This window comes from Cucurbita moschata, unplaced genomic scaffold, assembly GCF_002738365.1.
Source record: "Cucurbita moschata cultivar Rifu unplaced genomic scaffold, Cmos_1.0 Cmo_Scf00022, whole genome shotgun sequence".
NCBI classification, from domain to species: Eukaryota; Viridiplantae; Streptophyta; class Magnoliopsida; order Cucurbitales; family Cucurbitaceae; genus Cucurbita; species Cucurbita moschata.
This window is the reverse complement of record NW_019268538.1, coordinates 982798-1000980: the sequence shown is the minus strand read 5'-3', so window position 1 is coordinate 1000980 and position 18183 is coordinate 982798. Positions and strand designations below refer to the sequence as shown.

The window sequence follows — 18183 nt, the reverse complement described above, 5'->3', positions numbered from 1 at the left end:
AATCACCTATTATATCAATTGAAGAAAAAGTTACAAAATGATATAATGCCTCTATCTATCTAGCATGGGGTGAACTTAATCTTGTATAATCGAAATCTCCCAATATTCATCTCAGCAGCAGCAATGGATATCAGAAATCGTTCCTCGAAACATGCAAAGTGAATATTAGAGATATAACAAATGAGAAAGAATGATCGAGACTTAGCTTGCATTCGAGTAAAGCGTAAAAGAGGGTTGTAGGCTAATTGACTGAATGACAAAAGAATAGAAAGCAGTGATACGACGCAGGGGGATAGAAGCATGGCCACAAATCATTATGAAGCAAACAATTAATGAACATGGTCTGAATGAAGATTTTTCTGGCAAGAGCCCACTAAGAAGGTGAACTAATTCAAATACCAATACAATTTGCCTGCCAACTCTCTTGAGATGAAATAGTAAGCTGTTCAAATACTAGATCCTCCCGTAGTCTTTTCTTCCACGAGATGATGGAGGAATGCTTGTAACAGGCTGGTTCGCTCTATACCCTACGAAAGAATACCGATCATAACCGATACAAAACATTCCAAACGAGGTTTGATTCAGTAAGAAAGAAAGGTAAAATGTAAAAGGCTATATAGCCAAATACTGTCTTGAAGGCATATTTACCCCATGACATGCCACTTCCAGGAGAACGAGGTCCTCCAGAATTATAGCTGGGCAAGGGTGGTTGGATCCTCACAGCGTTCCACTCGTAACCTCGAACGTTGGTGCTTCTCCCTTGATTGAACCGCTGAACAGGTTGTTGCCCCAAGCGGCTAGGGGAATTGTATGAACTATGAGGCATAAAATGAGAATACTCCGATGAAGGACGAGCATGTCCAGTGTGCAAATCTTGAGCTGAGGGCGGGCTACCCACCTCTACATGCGGAAATGCTTGGACAGGTCCAGTTTTTCTGAAAATGTAATGAATGAAAATCGCATAAAGGAAAACTGAAAATGAAAAATATGAAATTTCAAGGTAACTCAGCACCAAACCAAAACAGAAAAAGAAAATCATACCACCTGGTTATGAGAAATTCACAATATATATTTAGTGAGGGAGTTCTTTACTTATACAATGGATCTACAAATCACCAAAGGAAAAGATGTCCACTTCATCCTAACTATTCAAATAATCAACGCGTATAGCGTTTGGTTCGTGGGGAAATGAATATACACAGAGTATAACCAACCCAAATACCTTGTACCGGGAATAGGCATGTATTATTCACATAATATTCAAACAAAGTAACACAAAATCAAAAATTAAGAATGTCTCAACGAGTAAACAAGCAGGTGATACCTACCTTTGTGAGGTTAAATTCAAACTAGCACTTGGCATACTAAATCTTCCCGTCCCAGTTGATGGATTTGATGAACCCACGTGCAAGTTGCTGAAACCAGCCGCAACGCTGCTGACATCTGAATAACCATCATCTTGCAGGAGTAGTTCATCACTGAAGGAACAGAAATTATAACACGTTAAAATTTGACCCAAAACAAAAGATCTGCACCTGACAAGTGCATTCGGGTAGGAAGAGTATGGGAACATATGACGACACCATCAGCCTACATCTTCATTGATTTTTTTTTTAATGGTAATCTAAGTAGAGATCACCAATCCACAACATCATGGATAAACGAAACGAGAAGTATTTAGGTGGTAATGGAATAAATAATGAATAGCTAAGAAGCACAAACATGGAGTACATAAACATTTCAGACAGTTTACTTATTTTGTGTTTTTGAGAATATCTCATATCTGTATATTTAGCACTTCAAAATAGATCAACCTTTTAAATGTAACATTTTAATTAAAAAAAAATGTTTTTCACTAAGAAGCTAAAAAGTAAGCTAATTGAATGGTTTCTTTTAAAGGGTTCACAATTTCGTCAATCATTCACTTTGGCAAACTTTCTTTAGGGCTGGGCACCTGGACTATTACAGTATTGGGCTGTGAGATCTCACATCGATTGGGAAGCAGAATAAAGCATTCTTTATAAGGGTGTAGAAACCTTTCCCTAACAGACCGTTTTAAAAACCTTGAGGGGAAGCGCGAAAGAGAAACAAAGAAGACAATATCTGATGGCGATGGGCTTGAGTCATTACATGGGCTCTCACAAATCATCTTCTTTTCTTATTACTTATTTGAGAATGGACTGCTAGTACATCGTCTAAAGGAGTTTTTAAACATCTCATTATTTTTTTCCAGAGGGGTATGTACATGTGTCCACGTGTCCAAAATTCTAACAACGTTTAGAAGCCAGACACATTTACAGTCAGACATGCCAACACGTGCACATATAAACAAATCCATTGCAAAAACAAAGCTAAGGTGACATCATATTTGGTACCAAGAATCTAAATTTTAAACGGAGATCTCTCAAAGGCAAGAAACAGTTGATAATTAGCTGGGTCGCAAAATCCAATTATCTAGCAGACCAAATCTCACTTGAAACTTGAAAGGTTTTAAAAGTCCAGGCACTATAATATAAAAAGTTGCATAAGAATGTTTAGAAAAAAGGATGACCAGATTGAACATACAAAAGCCTGTTTAATTCCTCCGTTCTATTACATTTATTGATATGAAATAAGACAAATAGATACTATATAAATGAAATCATGCGCATGTTATCTAAGAATGTAAGTACAATCTATAAAATATTTCACCATGCAGATATATAAATGCACAGAAAGTTAACAATAGATATGCAGAAGTTGACCGACTAACCTATAATTGGGATCCCAATCTCCAGGATCAGGCAATTCAGACTTATTACGGGTCATATCCGTTGGTTGTGAAAATTGCATATTTGAACCAGGCAAATGGGATGCTGGCATACTCTGAATGGTAGGGTATCCAGCAGAGCTTCCACAACCAACTTGCTGCTGCTTCCAGCTGGTTGCATTGCTACTCGGTGGCAGATGAGATGGTGAGCAACCATGTAAAGAGTTCCCATCTGCTTGACTGTAACTTGTGCCTTCAGTAGTTTGCCCTTGCCAATGCGACGATGAAGAACCATCATGAGTACCCGAGTAATCCCAAAATTTCCTTCTATTAAAGTGACCAACTGTAGCCATTTTTCCCAGAGGCGATCCCTGACAACTACCCCTTGCGGGAGAAGTTGGCCCATAATGTCCAGAAGAGCCCACCGAAACTTGACCATAACTGCTTGGTGGAGTAAACTGAGATGGACTCGTGCCTAGGGGCAGTGGTGCAAAGTTTCCGGTTGATGGGCTCACACCGATCCCATTGCCATGTGATAATTGGAAAGTCCTCTGCCGTGTATCTGGGCTACTTGCATGCACTGATATTCTTCTCTGTGGATGCATATTCATTCCAGATGGACCAACAGGAGAATAAAATGCAAGCATACCATTATCTCCATAACTTCCATAGCTGTTTCCAAACCCAATACTTTCACTGTAGCTACCATGACTTCCAATGCTGCCATAACTGTTAGCATGCGCATATGGTACCATCTGAAAATGTGGGCTGCTCTGCTGAACTCTGTGCCTACCTGCAATCTGAATGTAAGTATATTATTTATTTTTCAGATCAGAAAAAAATTTAGTAAGATCCTGCAAAAATGACAATTAGTAATTTGAATGGCCTCCAATAAATTTTTAAAAAATGGTATTAAAGGGACAACAGTCTCACATTGGGAGAAAGACCAGCTGCAAACCAATGCCCTCCACCCGGATGATGGCCGTCCACCTTTATGTTTTGCGAAACAGGCTGAGAAAGAGAAAAAATAATAATAATAAAGAAAAAGTTGCATTAATTGTCATCCTACCTCGCTAATAACCTAGTGATGCAAAACAGAAAGTTATCTCACAGATAAAATAAGTTGACCTAGGGGGAAAGCCCAGAAGTCATATAAAAACAATAGTGAACAAAGAATCTCTGTAAATGAATTACATGAGACACATATGATTAATCCAGCAGTTGCCTTATCGTAAATTATGCAGGTACTCTCACAATGAAAAAACTGTTCCCATTAGTTCCTCATCATTAGTCAACTTACAATCATCCTTTGTAGTCTCACAATGAAATGAAATTAGTTGTATGAACCCAATAAACTTCATAATTAAGGTCAAATATTAACAAGACAATAACAGCAATGATTTGAAATTTTTTCAGTTTAAAAATAAACATGAGAGTTTCATAATCGTAATAACACTTAACAAACTTACCAAACGCCGAGTCTCTGGTGGAGGTGTGTATGGGCACGTGAAAGGCTCGCCTGTCACAAAAGGGTGTTTGGAGGCCTGCATGCCACTTAAGGATTCAATATCCAAGTTCCTATTGCCTCTTAGTTACAAAATACTATTCAGGTCAATCAAAAATTAAATTATCTAAGGCTTTTATTTGCTTTCTCTTTACAAGGCATACTTTCTATATTGTGTTCTATATTTTGCTCCTTTTTGGAGCAGGTATCCTCGAGTGTTCGTTTCTTTTCATTTATTCAATGAAAGGTTTTGTTTGCGGTTTTAGAAAAAAAAAAAAAAAAAACTTATAGGGACAGGGTCAATACCTGTGAAGGCGACCACCTTTTTGCAGGATCAAACTCTACAAGGCCCTTTAAGAAATCAATTAAAGCCAGTCGTACTTGACTCTCTGTTAATAAATTACAATGCAACTCCTTTTAGAAGTTCCTAAGAAAAAAAAGGTTTAGGGTCAAGGACAAAAAGGCCTACCTTTCTTTCTATCTTCCTCGGCTAAGTTCTTTCTATAAGGGTAGTTGGTCACAATTCCTTCGAGGTTATTCTGATTGAAATACTCTTTCCCAATTGAAGGCTTCTTCATTTCTCTCTGAAAATAAACAAGCAATTCAATTGCACAATTGGACATATGTCCGAACGAAAAGCTGAATACTTGTAAACAAATAGGGAGTCAATATGCAAGAACAATTTACCAATTTAGAAAAAGAACCAGAGCATCTAAATTGCTAGGCATCATCCAGAATAGATTGATTAGACAGGAAAATGTCTAGCAAAAGCATCACTGTGTACTGATATTCAATGTATTTTCTTGGCAATAGTTGATTTTGTTGGAATAACGGAACTAATAAATGTACACTTACAGCTTCATATTCTTCTGCCTTGAATACTTGAAAAGTGCTTCTGCCACTTGCAGAAATTTCGCCATTTTCATTATGGAAACCTCCAATAAACTTAAAGAATTTGCTAGTATGTTTGGCCTCCTTCAGCATATAATCCGGAGGTTGTCCCCTGTTAATTATAAAACATGCATGACAGGAAAGTCAAAATTATTTCAAAAATAGGTAGGAACAATGGTTCTTATAAATAAATATAAAATTATTATTATTATTTTAAATTTTTTTTATTGAGAAGTAAAGGAATTCATTCAAAAGGCCAAAGCCGACAGAGAAACATCCTAAGGAACAAAAGGATAAGGCATCTCTTTTTCCAAAAGAAGGTTACAAAAAACCACTAGAGCAGACAAACAATGATTGTCAGAGAACAAATTAGTTCAAAAAAATTCAGATCAAATAATTTGATCTTCTCCCAGTCATTTGAGGGAAAAGAAGTGAAGTAATATATGAACTTCTACTCCGATGATGATTGGACGAGAAATTTTATAAATTTCATGACCTAAGCACGTTGGTCTAAACTCTGCCTCGTTCTCCTAAGTCCATATTTCAATTTTCAAAGCATTTCTCCTACAGAAAACAGTCTCCTCCCTTGAGTTTTGTAAGAGAATTTGGAAAGGAAAATACCCAAAGAAAATCAAGGTTTTTCCATGGGCACTGTTTCCAAGAGGATCACATATTGAGTTGGTGGAAACTATTGGACACCTTTGGGTTTTATCTCGAACTCTCTTCCAAGTTCCAACACTAGAAGCTTCGTGTTTGAAGGGATGAGCAGTATGACTGTAAAGAGGAAACATTTTGTTTTCTGGTTCGATGCTATTATATTAGGGCCATGCCTCCAGATTTTTTGTTTTGTTGCTCAATGCAAGTAAAGGTGCTTTTGAACGTGTGATTGGAGAGAGAAGAATATTCTTAGTGAAAAATCTGAAGAATATTTGGCAAACTAGTGTGTACCTTCCAACTAGTGTTCTGTATAAGAACTCTCGTGTCTTTTCCCTGTCCTATATTTCTTCCAGATTAATATGATGTTTTGCAAGCCCTTAGAGCATTTTTTCAGTTCGTATTTTGGATGAACTTTTTGTTGTCAATAAAAAGAAAACTTAAAAAAGACATACCCAAGAATGTCAATCATCCGCCTTAATAAATCAAATTCAGAAGCTCCTGGAAATAATGGCAATCCTAGAAACAACTCGGCAACTATGCAACCAAATGACCACATATCAATAGCTGTAGTGTATCTGAAAAGAGGGTTAAGGGTCACATCTGAAATCGTAGGATATGTATATAAATATACACACATACACACACATATATATCCTACCACCAATTACTTCGTAGGTTTTCAAAAGTTTACAAATAAAAGTTCATTTTCCTTCGTGGCAATGTTTTCAAACTCTTCTTTTTTAATTTGGAACTTCGGAAAATTGTACATGACAATAAATACATTCGGAAGGATACTGATATCCAAGCAGAACTTCTGGAGATCTGTAGTAGCGGCTCTGCACGAGAGTAAGAAGTATAAGAAACAGATCATTTTAGAATACTGAGGATGAAATGGAGATCAGGAATCACCTGAATGTAAGAATAAACAGTGCGGTTTTCCATGCAAGCTGATCCGAAGTCAATTATTTTAATTTCTGCCGGCTTTGCAGTGCTGTTTCCAGTACAATAGTGAAAAATAAGTATATCAAGAGACTTGTGTAAACACTCAAAAGAACAATTTTAAAAAAAAAAAAAAAAAAAAAAGAAAACTTTATCTCCATAACTTACGTTGTGCATAAAAGAATATTTTCAGGCTTTAAATCACAATGAATAATGCCAGCATCTTTTAATAAGGCAAGTCCGCATAAGATCTTCTCCAATATAAACAAGACACAAGGTAAGGTGGTCATCAGCGGAACCCAAGTGATAGTTCATTTGAAAATTCAAACCCTAAAAGAATTATACCTGTTTGGATAGCATTTGAACAATGCTCAATGACAACCCCATAAAATAATTCATCTTGATAAGCTCATACCTAGAGTATGGACAGAATTTGTAATCAAACTTTTAGAATCACAATTTCAAGATAACAAGAACAATAGGTAGTGACTTACAAATTTGTATCAAGCAGCTCAAAGCAAATGCACAGATGACGTTGATATACGAAGTAATCATAAATACGGACAATATGATGCTTGTCCTGAGGATCATACTTCTTATTTAACTGCAAGGGAACCCAATACAACAAAAATATGAGGTCTCGCACTATATTTTTCTTATATTTGCAGGGCACATGCGATTCAGAAAGCCATGTCAAGAAAATAAACGAAAGCAGACATCATATCTACGAACCAAGTCCTAATTGTTATTTGATTTCTGTATTTCCTTTCTTTTCTTCTGCTGAGGATTTTTACCACTTCATATGTAATCTCATTCTGCCATTAATGAACTAGTATTCAAGGAACCGAACAATTATTTTTCTGGATGATTGTAGGAGTAACTTTTTGGAGGCTTTAGCTGTTTTACCTCATCCAAACATTCGTCATCCCTTTAGTTAGGCCGATTATCCAGATCTTGTTTGTTGGGCTCATTTTAGTGGATATTACCCTCTATTTTTTTCATTATAAGTCATATTCTGCAAGAGAAATATTATTTTCACAGCTCACACTGTGAGAATCTTGATGGTAGAACAGCCCGAGAGATTGGTGAATTTTCTCTCTCTCTCTCTCTCTCTCTCTCTAAATTCAGTATGAATTTATTACCAAATTTCAATAACAAGCGCATGCTCAAATTTAATACTTATAAGAAATATAGCTTTTCCAAAATTTAATTTTTAGATCACAAAAAAAAAAAAAAAAAAAGAAGAAGAAAACAGCTTAATTGTTTCACTAAATCCTCCAAATAGCAACAAAAAGAGTGAAAAAAAAAAAAGAAGACATAACCATTGTCCAAATAGATATGAATGGGAACATAGTTACCAATGTCAAAATAGATACTTCAACCAGTGCTTGCTGATAATATGCAGGTTGGTTTTTTATGATCTTCACAGCTACAAAGCTGTTAGTTTCCGCAACCCAGCATTTAGCAACCTGCCCAAAGGTCCCATGGCCAAGTAGATCTTTGACAACATATCTGAAATTACCAATTAACCTAATCAAAAACATAATCAATTGAATTCTACATAGTCTTTGGATGATAAACAATATAGTTCTACAAAAAGTAAAGGATATATGCTGAAACGAAACTTCAGTTCTTGACCCTAGTCACAGGGGTGAAATACAAACTTGAATGAGACAAAAGAAATACTCCTTCAACCATCTAAATGCTGCAAAACTATATTATTTATAGATATTAGTATAATGTTCAATAAAAGAGAAAGAAATGGAAATAGAAATCCTTGCTTTCTGTGTTCTATGCAAAAGCAAAAAGGAGCTGCAAGCCACACTTTTTACGAAATTTCATTTTCATGAAAAGTTTGGTCGAAGTTCTATGATATTTTTAGTCTCATAGATTTCAGGTTAGACATTTTTTTTTTCTTTACTAGAAACCATACTTTCATCGAACAATATGAAACAATATAGCCAAACAAACTACCAAAAAAAATAAATAATATCCATGGTATAAATGATAATTACAAACTCCATTACCACATTACAAATAAGGGCATTAATCGGATAACCTCCCATAACTCCCTCAAAGGGCTCTCTCTGAAGATTCTATGATTTCTTTCTAACCAAATCCCCCAAACTACAACAAAGAAGTAAGTCTGCCAAAGAAGTTCGCCCTCTCCCTATAAGGGGTTGGAAACTGCAAAATCTCCTCCATCATAGTCAAACAATCCCTATTTCACACTAGAGAAACTTTGAAAGCCTCCTAAGAACAGTACCAAATCGACTAAAAAAAATAGTAATCCAAAGAATAGGGTCAAGGTCCTCGGAGACACCTTTGCAAAGGAACACCACTAGGCCCAAAAGGAAGAAAGAATGTCTCTACACCAATCTATAGCATTAACTTTCCCATGTAAGACTTGTCAAAAGCAAAGAACTTTACCTTCTTTAGAATTGTAACCTTCCAAGCAAGGGAAAAGGATGAGGGAGCACACAAAGGGGTCCTAAGGACGAACGTTCCTCCTCCCCTAACCTACATGGATATCCCTCGAAAGCATAGCAGAAACCTTCAAAGACTCCTTATCTATAGTAGGGTGACAAAACCGCAAGTTAATAAAAGAAGACTGCCTCGAATGTGGCATAGCAAAGGCCATGGGATGCAGCCTCATATCCAATATATGGTATAGATGGGGAAAGAGATGCAAAAGGGTTACTCTCCCACCCAACAATACTCCAAAAAATATATATAAATTGATTTTTGGAGCCATCCCCTAAAGAAAAAATTGTGGAAAAATAAAGGAAAACTACAAGAGATAACTTTCCAGGAGTTTTTTTTTTAAAAATCCCTCACATTGACTCTATGCCACAATCACTTAGCCAACAAAGCTTCATTTCAATGTGTAAGGTTACCAACACCCATACCCCCCTAGATCCAAATGCTGCAAAACCATAACTAAGAAAAGAAAAGAAAATGGGGGTGGAGATTCAAACATTTGATCCCTTGATTGAAGATATAGTCTTAACCAGTTGAGCTATTTTCAAGTTAACAAAAGAGAAAAAAAAAAAAAAAAAAAAAAAAGTTTTATGTAACTCCAATCAATCAAAAACTTCTCAGTTTTCATATATTTCATCCTATAAATGAAATATCTGCTTCCTAGTTCTTGCCCAAAACAAACAGTAACAATCATCAAAAGACTAGGTCTGAAGCCCAATCAGGCTTCAATCTTAAACAGATCTGTCCATCATATTGGCAATCTTCACTCACTTTAGGACTTCTTTTCATCCCCTATTTGTCATTGTTGGAATAACTTTTATTTTTCGTTTCCTATACCTTTTTTAGGTAACTTCACTCAAGAATAAGAAGCAAGACATAGCTTCTCGATGATACAACCTATATATCCTAAATAACTTCTTGGTGACCAAATTATCTTTGAACTCAACTTAAATTTAATACAAGATCTAAGTTCTAGTCAATATGTATGCTGATATCTTGCATTGCAGACCCCAAAAAAAATCAGGATTAGATATGTACAACTATGAGGCCAATAAAGATATCAAATGCTGACTTCAACTAAAGAAAGTTCAACACAGTCCCTGCAGATGCATGGTAGAAACAGTGTGCAGAACAAGAAAATTAGTGGAAAATAAGGATTGAGAGTTTCATTCAGGAAACACACAAACCTTCGTTGTGTGTCAAAATTGAGTAAAACAGAGTTCACCGCCAAAATAAGATCTGAGTTCACATTATCATAGTCATCATTGAGGACTCCAATAGATGGGCTCGTCAAATATCTCTTCAGATTTAACTCTTCTGAATATTTAAACTCTGGATTGCATTTTCTGTATGTTTCAACTATGTCCTTGGTTAATCTAGCAACCAGCTGAACAATCAAAAGTTTTACGTCAGAACAACAGATTGCTATTTCTCATTGAACCAGTATCAATTCTTAATACGATAATATACAAATTATATCGCCCTAGGATGGACATTGTAATAAATGACCCATATTAAATTAAGGTTCAATATCTTGGACTATCTTAGTAATCTGCCTCAACTATAAACTTGTGTAAAATTTAAATGACGAGCAATGAAAAAAGAATATGAATAGAAAAACAAAATTTAGAGAAAAGATTGTTATCACAATTACGCACATAATTAAGCCACATCATTTTTTACCTTTTAAACTCCAATGCATCAATATGTGTTTTGACACCTCAAGTAATTTTTTTTTTTTTTTTTTTTTTTGTATATGTATAAATAAAAAAATATATATTATTAAAACAAAAAAAAAACAAAAAAGGAAGGACAATGTATAGATCCGATAAAATGAGAGAAAGTAAAAGCCTTAGGGATAAAGATGAGGCCCTAAGCCTAGAAGGAGAGATCTAAACAAAAGGTATTCAATCTAAGTCGATCAGAGAAGGCGTACTATAAAAAACTGTGAAGAGCGACAACCATAATTCTTCCATTGCTTCAATAGCCAATCCTCCAAAGAACGCCCAAGTTAAATGAAGCCATAAAGTTATCTTCTCCTCCTGAAGAGGATCCCCGGTAAAAAAAAAAAATGTAAAGGAAATCAGCCAATGGTGACGGTAACGTCGTGGACCTCTCACCATTTAAAGCTGTTGAGCATGAGTTCCATAATTTTTTAGCAAATGGGCAGAGAACAAAAAGGTGGGCTTAAGATTCATTGTTCTTGAGGCACATAGACGTGCTTGGAGAAGGGTCTGATATGGAACCCTTCTTTGACCACATCTTTTGTGTGAATGCCACCATGAGAATGAGATAGCTTATATTCTTAAAAGACTTGGAATTCTGGGGACAATAAAGCTCAACTAAAGGCCATTCCAGCCAGTGCACCTGCTTTTGAAGCAATCCAATCTAAAAAGATGAAAATTTTGTCTTATCCTCCCTTTGGACTCGAAACCCCAACAAACCAAAAGGCTAAACTAATAGAAAAAATTATTTCAGACTGCACTGCTAAACTCCATCATACGGTCTCCACAATCACATACAAGACAAAATGAACCTAGAGATAAAGCAAGAGAGAATAAAAGAGAGCTCTAGTTAAAACCATAGGTATTTTTTCAGTTTCAAAACAAATGTCCAAGGAGAGTACGACAATGCCTTCCTATTATCCATACAATTCACTATCACAACTTAGAAGTCCACCTTTTGACTTGAATGAATGAATCCGTAAGCTGGCTCAGAATACTGAAATTGTTGGAAATCGGGCTTCATTTTCTACAGTATTATTTAAACAATGTCCAAATTAAAATCTATCTAGAACTCTAACTGGATTTTAACTATAGCAAGAAACCCAACTAGAAAGTAAAAAAATAAGATAAGAAGTTCATCAAATCTATCGATCTTCAAAGACTTTTTTATCCTTTGACACTTGATTTTCTTTTACACAATTCCCGACCTTTAACATTTGATAATCATCAGCATCAAAGACCATGGAATTTCTACAATTTTCAAAAGAGGTACAATATAAATATGGGGTAGTGTTTGAAAAAAAAAATCACACATACAACCAATTTTCGTACAATGATGCCTACTTCTACAGCTACAAACGAGTAATCAAATAGGCTACTGAAAGAGAGACCTTCCTGCTACTACAACGGCAACAAATAGCTCTAGAAGTCTCTAAGGAACGTATAACATGTTCTATGCTGAATGACATAGACAAGTAGTCCAGAACTAAACGTTTCAATGACAATTTAGCAACAATCAGTATTATTCTGGCAAGAACAAACCTCCCCCTCCACCCCCGCCCCAAACTAAGCTACCCACTTCCCAAGCCTGGTTAACTCACAAGCTTAAAATTGAACCCCCTTGGGCTGAGAAATTCAACTGTGTAGTACCACGTCATAGAGACAACTTAGGAACAGAACACTAAAACTACTATAAAGTTCGGTATCTAACATGCAGACTGAAAGAATAAGCATTTACAGGATAAAACAAGAACTTACGGGTATTCTGGCGGCAAAACGCGAATCTTGGGGCTTCGCGGCAGCATCTTCCCGATGCAAATAAGGACCAAAACCAAGTTGCCTAGGATGCCACAGCGATCCTAGAGACGCCGATGTCGAAGCAGCCGGCGAGTCGCATTCGGCGCTCAATTGTGCAGGTTGACGACGGTCAGCACCATCAGTAGTTCTAGCTTCTTCCTTAGCCATTAACCAAGGCCCGAAATCAAGCTCGAACCAAAGAATTGATATCCCCCAAATCCTCCATTGGAGCTAATCTTCACGCATAAGATACAAAACCAAGAAACACACAAAGTGACGGTGAAGTTCACTACAGGGTGAACCGATTCTCGAATCCCCCAAATTGCATCATGGTTCCAAACTCACTCCCAATTCAAGAAATCCGCCAACTGAATCCACTCCCATTCTGATTTCCCCTCTAATTCAATCTCGAATCACAACACAACCCGACAAAACCCTCCCAAAAATCCATGGCAAGAAAAGAAAATCGATCAATCTGACATGGCCGTATCAGATTGACGATTATCTGAACATTGAATGAATCCCCCCAAAATTTCGATCAAACAAAAAGCATTAAAATTTGACCCAAATACTATAAATTAACAATACAACACCCTCAGAAAAGCCCACAACGACAAATCAATTTGTGATGCGCAAATTGAAAAGTAGAGAGAGAGAGAGAAAAAAAAAATAGATGAAAATGAATGAATTTTTGATATATTGAGTATAATATGAGACAATAATGAGGATATGTTCATCCAAATATTATTCTTTATGACATTAACACAGTTGAAGCAGAGCCTTACCCTATTTTTTTCCTTCTTCTTTTCGGATTTTTTTATTGTTATTTTTTTTTATTTTTCCAGAAATAAATAAATAAATAAATAAATATGTAATTTTTGTGAGCTATTTGTGAACATGCATGAGGGAATTTACATTACGTGTAAACATAATTCTCTTCCTTTTATTTGTTCAAATCTCAAACTTCCACCATCGCACCCACACGCACGTGCTCAACCTCGTCCTAACCTTTCAAAATAAATTAATAAAAAATACTTCAAATTTTTAAAAAATAAAATAAAATTTAAATTTTTTTTACTATAGATGAAAATTATCTCTGTCTCGTACATTATCTACAAATATTTTATGGAAACGTTCGTGTGTATTTTTTAGTTTTTTTTTTTTTAATCAAAGGTATTTTTTCTTAGTTTTTAAATAAATTTTAAAAAAAATTGAAATTTAAAAAATATATATATATATAAGGATTTTTTAAAATTTAATGATATTTTTTTTAACACTTTTAAAAAGTTAAGAGGGTATTTTTTTAAAAACAAAATATTAACGGTTTAATTCTAAAATTAATGGTAAAAAAAATTAAAAATCTTTTTTAAATTAAAAAAAAAAAGGAAGAATATAATTGAAAGTTTTAAAAAATTGTGTTTAATTTTGTATTTTGATGAATAATTTTATTAATCTAGCCCAACTAAATTACCGCAACTAATTCGCTTTTAACCCTCTACTAAGGTAAAATTTGATTTGTGTTAAAGGGTTAAAATATTTTATTGGATTTAATTACATATCAACTTTTAAGAAAAATTTAATATTATAATCTAATTGTATTTTGTAATATATATATATATATGCATTTACTAAATAAATATAATTTAATAACTTTTGAGATAAATTATCTTTAGAGTTCTAATAGAGTGAAATATATATATATATATATAAAGAATACAAAATATATATATATATATATATATATATATATATATATATATATTATTTAAGTATAAACAAATGCCATTTTTATTTTAAAATGCTTAAAACATTTGAAAGATAAAATAATTTTATTGAGTTTTTAAAATGCTTTAAAATTATATTTACCAAAAGAAAAATAATTAAAATGTTAATAAAAAAAATAAAATAAAAAAGTGTATATATCAACTTGTTTTTGTTGATTTTTCGAATATTTGATGACGTTTTAAATATTTAATAATATTGCGATTTTGTTAAAAAATAAATAAATGTATTATTAAAATAATTGGTAAAGTCGAGGGTAAATTTATAACTCAGCCTGGGTGTTAAGCGTGTGCAGACCATACATCAAAGATCAACCAAGAACTCGGTAGAACAAACCAATCAAGTAAGAGCAGTTCGATCGATTCAGCCGCGGCTAAGACTTCGACGAGGATGATTAAGGTTCCGCAAGTCGCGTTCCGTCGGGTTCTTCCACTATTTGTTCACCGAAACGAACAGTTTTCTATTGTTTCCCAACAATTCACGACCAACTGTGTCCGCACCGCCGCCGTTTCCGCTGCAATCACTACAACAACCGCCACTTGTGTCCGTAGTAAGAGTAGTAATGTTTTGAAATTTAGTTATGTTAATGGAAGATCCTCAAATTGGGGTTCAAGTCGGAACATGTGTGTTAGAGCCACTCAAGTGAATGACTCTGGATCTATCGATTCCCCGCTTATGCAGTCAATGGAGAACAAGGTAGTATATTGATTAGTTTTTTTTTTTTTTTTTTTTTAATTTTTATTTTTATCGGTTTGGATTCATCTTTTTCTCGTTTTAGATTCATCTTTTTCTCGTTTTAGATAACTATTTAGATAACTATTGCGTATGCTCTTTGAGGAAATGCAGGGCAAGTTACTGAGCTAATTGAGAGAAATGGAATCTCCGAGTTGATTGTAGTTCAGAAGTGTTTTCTGTAGGACATAGAGAAAGAACTTAACTGCGATTATGTGTGATGATTTCACTTAATGTTTTGTTTATGTTTTGTTGAATGATGAAAGTCCCACGTCGGGAATGTTCATGGGTTTATAATCAAATAATACTCTCTCTATTGGAATAAGGCCTTTTGAGGAAGCCCAAAGCAAAGCGATGAGAGCTTATGCTCAAAGTGGACAATATCATATCATTATGGAGAGTCGTATTATTCGTCTAACAGTTATCAAACTTATGCGTTTCCGTTCTTTTCTACAAATGCATCTTTGTTGCGGCTTTGATGTAGCTTGGGTTTCTCGTTTCAATTTATAATATAGCAACCTGTTTAGCCCTAAGCTGAGCCGTTCATTAGAATAGAAGGCGGGCCAAAGGCACAACTAGTTAACTAATTCATCCCGAGGTCACCTGTGTTCAAACTGGGATATACAGAAATTGTTGGTATCAACCTTTATCATTCAAAGGAATCAAGTACCCTCTAACCATTGGTTCCAGGATGAGGGCCATTGCTGACGCAAAAGCCTTTCTAGGAAATCTAGGAATTCCGAGTGGTTGTTTGGACAATCAGTTACATTTATGTAACATCATTGCTTACATTGGCCTTGGCTCAAACAATTTTGAACAATCTACTAATTCATTATGTCTCTTTCCTTAAGCTCCCATGAAAGTCATGAAGGCTTTGAAACAATTGATGAGAGTTTCATTTGGAACAGGAACGTCTATAATCTTGCTTCTCATTGGGTGAAGTGGAACTTGTCTTCCCTTCCCACCGTGTATGACAATTTTGGATTGGGGTCCCTCAAATAGAGAAACAATGCTCTTCTCAAGAAGATGCAACTTTGGGGGAAGAGCCATGGCTACGGACTAGAAATCTTTTGGCTAGGTAAGTTGTCCAAAGGAAAAATATGATGTAGGTTGTGGTGTGACTTTGCTAGAGACATAGCCTTCTTTTAGTTCTTGTAGTTTAGAGTTGAAAATGGGTAGAGGATCTGTTTCTGGGAGGACAAGTGGTCTGACTTGGTTCTCTTTGCTCAGTTATTCTTCCATAATTATATGCTTTTTTAAGAAAGAGTTTCTGCATCGAAATTTTGAAACTGGGACCAACAAGCTTGGAATTTAGGAGCGAAGAGGTTTTTTCAACCAATACTTTGGTAGTTGGTTGGCCCTCCTCGAGAAACTCTACATGGTCCATCTTGGGCTTCTCAAAGATAAAGCTTGTTGGTCCCTTGAATTGATGTGTACTTTCTCTTCCTAAAGCCTACTTGTTCGACTTCGAAGTTGAAATCCCTGTCAGTAAACCTTTTTTGGAATTTCAAGATTTCTAAACTGGTGAAGATGTTTCCGTGGTCCTTTCTTAACACTCGTGAAAAGCTAAAGGAAGTTCAATAATTGGGTTTTATCCCATTCACTATTTCCTCACTAAGAGGGTGAATCCATGGATCATCTCTTCCTTCATTGGTCCTGTACTTTGAGAACCGCTAGTATATTATGAATGAATACGAATTATCTCTTTGCATCTCTAGAAATGTAGATGAATGGTGGAGGGTTGGGCAGGTTGTTCTTTTAAAGGCAAGGTCAGATATTACAGAGTTGTGCGGCTAGGGCTCTCCTTTGCATCTTATGGAAGGAAAGAAATCAAAGGCATTTTAAAAAATAAACTATTTTATTTTTATTCTTTTTGCAATAGTGCGCAACTTACTGCATGTGGTGTTCAAATAATAGTAAATTCTTTTGTAATTACTCTTAGTTGATGATTATCTGTGACTGGAAAGAAATCAAAGGCATTTAAAAAAATAAACTATCTTATTTTTATTCTTTTTGCAACAGTGCGCAACATACTTCATGTGCTGTTCAAATAATAGTAAATTCTTTTGTAATTACTGTTAGTTGATGATTATCTGTGACTGGAAAGCTCTTATTTTGTAGCTATTTGGGTGGGGTTCTGTCTACCCAGCCTAAGCTGTTATTTTATGGCCTGGTTCTATTAGATCTTTTTGTTTCTTATCGTTTCTTATCCAAGGAAAAAAAAAATTGTTTCTTATGGTGGGATGCTAAATTAAGGATTAGGAACATAAGTGGAGATAAAGTTTAGTTTACAACATATTGTGGATGGGTGTGTTGTTCAACTGCTCATGAATTGGTATTTGAATGGCTCGGTAGTTTGTTTATTTTTTCGGGTCTATTTGTTTTCCTGCTCTCCAGCATTTCTTAATTTCTTATTGCACTCCTTCATGTTTTGAAATGAGCTCCATTTCTTGACATTAACTTGCTGAAGGGGCTAAAACATTCAAATTTCAACTGTTCTAAAAGGATTAAATTATAGAAATGTACAGGTAATTCATCATCTTACTTAAAAGCTGTGCAATCATAGTAATGAATATTTCTTGAAATTATTCTGGTAAAACCTATTTGAACAGAAGTTGTTATTTCTTTCTTGAGTTTTTTCTTCCAATTTGTGGCTATTCTTTTTACATTTTCTTCATCTTTTTCAAGATGACTCAGTTTTTATTTATTGAGTTGACATTGCAAATTTCTCCATCAGATTAAGGAACAATTAGAAGCACAATCTGTATCAGTAAAAGATGCTTATGGAGATGGACGACATGTTAGGTGAGGACTTTTTCCCTATAATTGCTTTTCTATGGTAGCATAGTGTAAGAAATTTGATTTATTAGAATGCCTTACTGATAAAATAGTTTATATACTTCAAAAAAAAAAAAAAAAAAAAAAAA

The 18183-nt window shown here is 34.9% G+C and overlaps 2 protein-coding genes across 2 annotated transcripts in view; one reads left to right on the top strand and one right to left on the bottom strand.

Annotated features, from left to right (window-relative positions):
- Positions 1-291: 291 nt before the first annotated feature.
- On the bottom strand, positions 292-13486 carry LOC111459258 (dual specificity protein kinase YAK1 homolog). The gene is made up of 18 exons (XM_023102069.1): positions 12704-13486; positions 10409-10608; positions 8099-8252; positions 7235-7344; positions 7086-7155; positions 6909-6991; positions 6711-6792; positions 6597-6637; positions 6254-6376; positions 5109-5256; positions 4723-4837; positions 4560-4642; positions 4219-4293; positions 3683-3760; positions 2753-3549; positions 1329-1478; positions 649-935; positions 292-527 (listed from the first exon to the last, which is right to left on the bottom strand). Exons 1-18 carry the CDS (start codon positions 12908-12910, stop codon positions 454-456), a joined length of 2877 nt encoding a protein of 958 aa, XP_022957837.1. The 5' UTR covers positions 12911-13486; the 3' UTR covers positions 292-453.
- A 1301-nt stretch (positions 13487-14787) lies between these two features.
- Positions 14788-18183, top strand: part of LOC111459834 (protein BOLA4, chloroplastic/mitochondrial) — a 5442-nt gene continuing 2046 nt past the window's right edge. The window contains exons 1-2 of the mRNA XM_023102912.1: positions 14788-15220; positions 17994-18061. Coding sequence (XP_022958680.1) covers positions 14915-15220; positions 17994-18061 — 374 coding nt within the window. The 5' untranslated portion in view covers positions 14788-14914. The remainder of the gene's footprint in view (positions 15221-17993; positions 18062-18183) is intronic.